We start from the raw sequence: 7398 nt of genomic DNA, 5'->3' as shown, positions 1-7398 counted from the left end.
TTAATGGACATACTAACAGAAAACAAATTATTCCAGATCTTCAATTCCGTTTTCGTAAATCACATTCGATTACAGAGAGTAACTGACTACGTATCGATTGTACTAGAGCAGAAATTATATACAACTGCAGTGTTTCTAGATGTCACATCAGCATCAGATAATATCTGGCACCAGGGACTTCTCTTAAAGCTCAAGACTATACTACCACACATTTACTACTTAATTCTCCGTTCATTTCTTTCGCACAGATTTTTTTCCCATTCAACAGGGCTCTGCGATATCTTCAATGAGACTAATCCTAGCTGGTGTACCTCAGGGATCAATACTTGCACCACTATAGTACAAACATCACACACAGCATTTCACAAAGCAACGACATATTGACAGCCACCTACGCTGACGACACAGCAATAATTACTTGACATCAAAATGCAACTTAAGCCTCACTAAACTTACAACCTATCTTAAAAAGTTGCTTGACTGGCGCCAACTATTTTAGATTCTACTAAACAATGAAAAGTCCGAACACATTACCTTTACGCTGAGACAAGAAAATGTCCCTCCAATACAACTCATCCATCCCTCAGAGTGCAATAACTCGGACTAATATTTGATAGGAAAATGACATATGCTCAGATATCAAGAAAAAACGTCAGTCACTAAATCTATTGCTCTCACTACTAAGACGAAACTGCAAATTAAACACTAGACAAAAATCACTAAATTGCAGCATATGGTGTCTTGCAGTAATATGTTAAGGGTAAGTATACTGATATTTTAATTCAAGAACCTCACTTATTTAAACACATGGTAACCAGACTGTGTATACTAGGGTGTAGCATTATTGCTGTGCTAATGCATACGAGAAACTAAATACTGCCCTAGAAAATTTAAAAAATGCTGTCTTTATGGCACTCTGATTATGGGGCTGTGTGGAAAGCTAAAATTCTGCAGTAATTTAGTGATGTTCCCTCCATGTTCAGAATTAATAGGATTCTATCCCTACTCTGAATAGGGAGTGCTAAGTGCTGTCAAATTGGGAGGTTTCACTCATTCTGAGTTGGGAACCCAGGTCACCCTCACTATTCTAGGCATCCGACATGACTTTCAGCAACTTACAAGAGTTTCCTTGTTTCGAGGACATTAGACAAAATTTTAATGACAAGACCAATTGGTCTATATTTGAGATACTTTATTGCCTACCTAAAACAAAATATTTGGTTAACAGTAGAAATGAGAGCAATTTTGATATAGATATAGAAGAAATTACATTTGAACATGGATAGGGATTTAAGTATTTAGGTTCCACAGTACTAAAAAAAACAAATTGATGAGAAAATAAAAGCAAGATTAAAAGTGGAAAATACTTAACTTGCACCTTCTGCCCATAAACTTAAAAGTAAGAATAAACAAAACAGTTATCTTTCCTATTGTACTTTACAGGTGTGAAAAGTGGCCACTTACAGTATGGGAAGAACATCATCTTAAGCTTATTAAAAATAGTTTTACATAAATTATTTGGTCAGAAAAAGGATGAGTTAACTGGAGAATTTAGAAGGCTACACTACAGGAATTGAAAGAACCGTACCAGGTAAATATAATTCAGGTTACAACATTGTGGTAAATAAGATGGGAAAGTAAAATTGTAGGGCTTAGTAATGAATGATCTCTAAAATGTTAATAAACACTAAACAAACTTGTAAGCATCAAAGAGGTAGGTAGGATGATGATATTAACATCAAACCTTCTTGGATTCACTAGGCTTTAATTATTATTACTATTACTGCCTACCAGAAAAAAAAAAATTTAAAACCTACCAACTTTTAGCGATTTCTCAAATTTCCTTTATAACTATTCTCAAAATATAATTAAAAAAAAAAAAGGAATATTTAAAATAAAAGTTTGGAAAAGGAGAAGTGAAAAAATAAATAAAAATATTATACAAAAATATTAGTTTAAAAATATATATATATTTTTTTTTACAAAATATTCACTTGAAAAATTTACAGTTACTTCCAAATAATTTTTCCAGTTTTAACATCAAGCCGACATTTTCCTGAGCAAATAAGTTGCACAGCTTTTGGAAGTGCTCTTTGTTCTGCTAATCTAATTTTATCTTGAAGTGAGGCTAATGTTTCCTTCACATCTACATTGACAGCTTCTTGGGTGATTATAGCACCTGCATCAATATCGACCTGGAAAGAAAATATTAAGGTAACTATTTCAATAATAAAATAAATCCGCCATAGTAGGATAAACAAAAAAAAATACCTCAACAAAGTGAACAGTACATCCACTAATCCTAACACCAGCATCAAGTGCTTGTTGCCATGCATTTACTCCTTTAAAAGAAGGTAAAAGAGCTGGGTGAATATTAATAAGTGCTCCTCGCCAGCGAGAAACAAAATATTCAGTAAGGACTCTCATAAATCCTGCAAGGACAACAAGTTCAACCCTTTTGGCGATTAGTTCTTCCTGAAGAGCTTTTTCAAATTGTTGACGGGTTTGATAATCACCATGAGGGATCACCTATGAAAACATTATGATTTAAATTTTCTAACTACACACAGCTCATCAACCGAAAATTTAAAATAAAAAATTCACCTTTATAGGTATACCAGCTTTCTCAGCCCGTTCAAGACCTTGTACTTTTGCTTTATTGCTAATGACTACAACAATTTCTCCTTCAATGTTTCCTGCCTGAATGTTATTAATCAAGGCCTAAAATAATATTTTTAATTTAAATTATTACAATATTAATAGTTGGATATAGTATAACAATATTTTCGATATCTGAATTAAAAACGTAGTGACAGATGGTGGTACTTATTCATTAATGGGTTTATTATGAGCTCATACACTTATGATTTCGACTATTATGTGTTCATATGTTTATTTTTACTATCTTTTTTATTTAAATATTTCTATTCAGACAGACAAACTTAGCAGATTTTTGTGTAATACTGCTGTAAAATTTAAAATATGATTTTTGCAATAAAATTAGTTCTTTATCATTTACTTTTTAAGAGTAATTATTTGGTTTTGTAATGACACAATGAGAAGAAATTCCCAGCTTCCATTAGCAGCAATCATTCAGCATTTTTGTCACTTTCTGTTATCATCCAATTTTTACTTTTTTAATATTCATAGCTACACTGATCATCCCAGGTTCAATCTACTCATTGTTTAACATCCATAGAAGGTTTCTGTCACTTTTTGTATTTTCAATATATATAATGTAGTAAAAAGTTGATCACTGTTAGGGATATAATTCAAATTTCCCACCTTTCCTCACGCTACTTTCTCTTTGTATATTAAGTTTTGCCTTTCCCTACAAAAGGTTGGAGGTCAGTCTGTCTTTCTCAATCCTCCAACCAGGTTACACATATCTGCATTAAAATTACCCATTTTTTTTTTCTTTATTATTATTTCCATGAATATAGTACCTGGTGTGAGAAATATCAGTTTAAGATAAGAAACAAGTTATCTATGTCCTCTTTTTTCATAAAACGAACCTGATTCAACTTGCTAATTTAATTTCTTGGACCAGGGTAAATTTAAAACCCAAATAAAAATATAGTTTATTTAATCTCAGACAATCACCATGAATCAAATTATGAGTTAATTTTAAATTGATAAAAAGAGGATTTATTTTGAAACTGTATCTTTTAGAATGATTAAGCATCGATAAAAAATTTCTCTGTTGTGTACCAATATTAAATGAAATCATATGGGCCCCACATTTTGTTTTGCAATGGAGATAATATTTGGAAGTCTTACTTACACAAGGAAACAGAGATAAATCTAATAATTATTATTAGAATAATAGTCACTTTCATAGTTCTGTTCTTCATAAATGTAGCCATTACTTATTTTTATTTTTAAGTAAATTATTTTGAGATTTTATTATATTCAAAGCTGAGAGCTATGATGACTGTAGCAAAAAATACTCCCCTACAATATTTTTTGGATTAGCTAGCAATATTTCATTTGGGAACGAATCTATCTTTGTGATACAGAATGAGCTATTTTTGTGATACAAATATGATTCATAAATATTTTTGGCTTCCTCACTACTGAAGGTAAGGAAGCTTTAAACTCATGGGGGAAATGATTGTCCTTAGAATACAAAATCTTCACTCTTATTTGATTTAAAGTGGGAGGAAAGTTGAGGACTAGTGTAAATATGGTCTAATAATAATTTTAGCGAATCCCATCAACTACATACGCTTAGGGATGTAAAAATGTATTTTCCTTGATGCATCTATATTTCGATAATAACTATTTTGATTTGGTGTAAACTTGGAGGAAAATTAGGGAGTAGTGTGAAAAAAGCTCAGTGTAAATTTTATTAAATCATATCTTCTATCTTCAATTATGCAAAAGTATTTTTCTTGAATCACACATATTTCAAACAGAGCTCCTACAGAAGATTTTATTCTCAGACCTTGAATTATAATATTGTAAGGTAATTTTATTCCTATCGAATAGAAATGGTTGGTAAGCTGTAGTAGCAACCAACTTAGCAAATTTTTTTTCTTTGGGAACCCACTTAATTAAAAATTTGAACAAAAGATAAAAAATTCACAATACCTGTAAATTGGTTCCATTTCCAGAAATCAAAACCCCTATTCTCTTAACTTTTGCAGCTCGCTTGACAATGTATTTAACATATGGCTTCATCATTGGGGTTATTGCTTCAGTAAAATTTTCAACTAAGACTTGTTCTTCTCCTGAAAATATTATTGGGAGTTGAATTTACTCAGGTATGTATCCAATTTCTCCAATCAAGTAATATATACAGAAAAATATATAAACATAAAAATGTTAATTTACCTTCTTTTCTACCTTGAACTTCTCCTATTACTGAACTATTAGGAATTTCATTCACAACAATTCTTTTGTGTTCTTCACTAACAATGAGAACCATTCCAACTCCACAATTAAAAGTCCTTAACAATTCTGTTTCGTTGATACCACCTGATTAAAGAAAATTATTAAATAAAACTGAAAACTAATATAAGCTTATAACTAAAAAGAAAAGGAAAATGACCAGATGCAGCAAGCCAAGGGTAAACTTTGGGAATCATCCATTTCTTTGCATCTAAAACTACTTTTAAGTCATTCCGTAATACCCTTGGAATATTTTCAAGAAGTCCTCCTCCAGTGATGTGAGCCAAACACTTCACTAAGCCTTTCTTTAAAATAGGTAACAACTGAGAAACATATATGGCAGTAGGGGTAAGCAACTCTTCTCCTACAGAAAAATATTTAATCAAATAAATGAATCAATATAAGAAGATTGAAAGAAAAAATATTTATATCCTAAGAAAACATACCGATAGTTCCATCAGAAAATGGGCTATCATCATCATAATCCAATTTCAGATTAGACATAACTTTCCTCACTAGACTGAAACCATTACTATGAAGTCCAGAACTTGACAATCCAATAACAACATCCCCAGGGCTTAAGTCTTTAAGACGAGGGAGTTGCTGATTTTTCTCGACTGCTCCAACGGCAAACCCAGCAAGGTCATAATCACCGTCCCTATACAATCCTGGCATTTCAGCAGTTTCGCCACCTAAGCATTAACTTTGTTTCATCAAATACGATTTTAATAGTATATTATTAATTATAGGTTATGGTTAGTTTCCGATATATCTGTGAATGCAGTAATAAACTTTCTTATATAATGTACAAAAAATAAATGAACTAATTAGAATTGAAATCAAATTGTTTCCATAAAATATATGTGTTAACAGGTAATTGTTGGAGTTATTCAGTGTCTTTTTTAATCCTAAAAAAAAAAAAAAGTACAAAGATGGATAGAAGAATCACATCACTACATAATAATGTCAACTTGAACCAGGATTTTAAATATAAATAAGAAAATGATATTAACATTACCAATATCGGTTAAATATAGGATGGCCAAAACAGTCATATTAAAGTTGGATAATATTGTACAGATTTTTGGAATGTCACCTGGTTCTAAACTGTTGCTGACTGTTTAAATTGATATAAAAGTATGTTAAAACTAAGCTTTATTTTGAACAGTTTGGTAGAGAACAGAGTATTGGAAAAAAAATATAATCATTTCAAACCAAATATCACTATTCACATAATAAAATAAGTACAACTCATATCCAAGAAAATCGGAGGGAAGAAATAGAAGTCAAAATTTCTGTCTTACTATGGTATTTTCAGCTATCCTAAGAGAGCAGCTATTTGAAAACATTCATTTTAAAGGAAAAGATAAATATTTATCCTGAAAAACTAAAGTGGAAATAATGAATATACTAGGGCATAATAACAAATTAAGAATGTTATCCTCTTGACTTTTTTCATAAATGATTTTTAATAAGGATTTAAAACCCTGGTCTAGATTGATAAAAACTGACCAATTATTTAACATGCTACTGTATTTTTACAATTTTATTTAGAGAGTTGAGTTAGAAAAAAAATTAATTTAGATATATTTTAATAAATGTTGAATAAAGCTATTTTGAATAGATTTATTAAGTTAAATTATGACCAATTGTTCAAATATCTCTTATAACTTTCTATAGATACAATATATTTAACAGTAACAACATTTAAATTATATGGTCTAAAATATCTAAAATAAACAAAAAATAAGAATAAATAAAAGCAAATTTAAAGATAAGAAATGCTTTTTATATTCCTCAGCACAAAATTACAGGGACTTAAAAATTAAAATTTACAAAACTTCCACTATGTTTTTTAGCAACTTCAAAACATGGTCAGAAACATATTAAGGGTGTCACAAATTCAATTCTTGTTGGTCAATAGATCTCCAAAACCCTTTATTGCTTCTAGATAGAGAAGTTCACAGGATAAACCAATGAGAAATTTAGGGGTATGCACCTGGTAAATAGAATTGAAGTAATATCATCAGGAGATTTGAAATGAACATGTTCAGTTGTTGGAGTGAGTATTTAATGAATCTCAAGGAAGCAAATCAGAAGTAAACTGATGAATAATTGTCTGAGGGATAGGCACAGATATAGATGGGAAGACAGATAATCTGACTTTGTGGATTTTGGTATGAGTGGGGTTTAGTGAAAAGAATGTAGGAAAAACCTGTTGGTGGTATAACATCAAACCATTGGATTGCTTAATACCATTATCAGTTCAACATGATATCAAAAATATTCTATGAAATACATTATTCTATAAGAAAAAGAATTAAAGTATTAAAATAAGAGATTAAATAGATTAAGAATATTATTCAGACAAATATTAACTACAGTAATATTGTAAGCCTGTATTATGTGATGATAACAGCCACTAAGACTTTTAAAGCATCCTTAAATGTACCATATCAACAAGTTTACAATATTTTTCATTGTAATAAAATAAGATATTATATA

General features: G+C 30.3%; 2 protein-coding genes across 2 annotated transcripts in view; one reads left to right on the top strand and one right to left on the bottom strand.

The window, feature by feature from the left end:
* The window catches only part of LOC106688083 (dnaJ homolog subfamily C member 28), a 36721-nt gene extending 34553 nt beyond the window's left edge, over positions 1–2168 (top strand). Inside the window, exons 9-10 of the transcript XR_010844808.1 lie at positions 1444–1591; positions 2033–2168. The gene's annotated coding sequence lies outside the window, so the exon portion shown is untranslated. The remainder of the gene's footprint in view (positions 1–1443; positions 1592–2032) is intronic.
* Gart (trifunctional purine biosynthetic protein adenosine-3 Gart) overlaps positions 1951–7398 on the bottom strand; it is a gene marked incomplete in the record, with an annotated part of 12812 nt that continues 7364 nt past the window's right edge. The window contains 7 exon segments of the mRNA XM_067052403.1: positions 1951–2195; positions 2272–2529; positions 2605–2721; positions 4594–4733; positions 4837–4980; positions 5054–5257; positions 5340–5585. Of these exon segments, the coding sequence (XP_066908504.1) occupies positions 2010–2195; positions 2272–2529; positions 2605–2721; positions 4594–4733; positions 4837–4980; positions 5054–5257; positions 5340–5585 (1295 nt within the window).

Source organism: Halyomorpha halys, unplaced genomic scaffold, assembly GCF_000696795.3.
Source record: "Halyomorpha halys isolate HHAL.00 unplaced genomic scaffold, Hhal_1.1 Scaffold41.1, whole genome shotgun sequence".
NCBI lineage: Eukaryota > Metazoa > Arthropoda > Insecta > Hemiptera > Pentatomidae > Halyomorpha > Halyomorpha halys.
The sequence above is the reverse complement of the archived record's forward strand: the minus strand, read 5'-3'. Positions and strand labels throughout refer to the sequence as shown.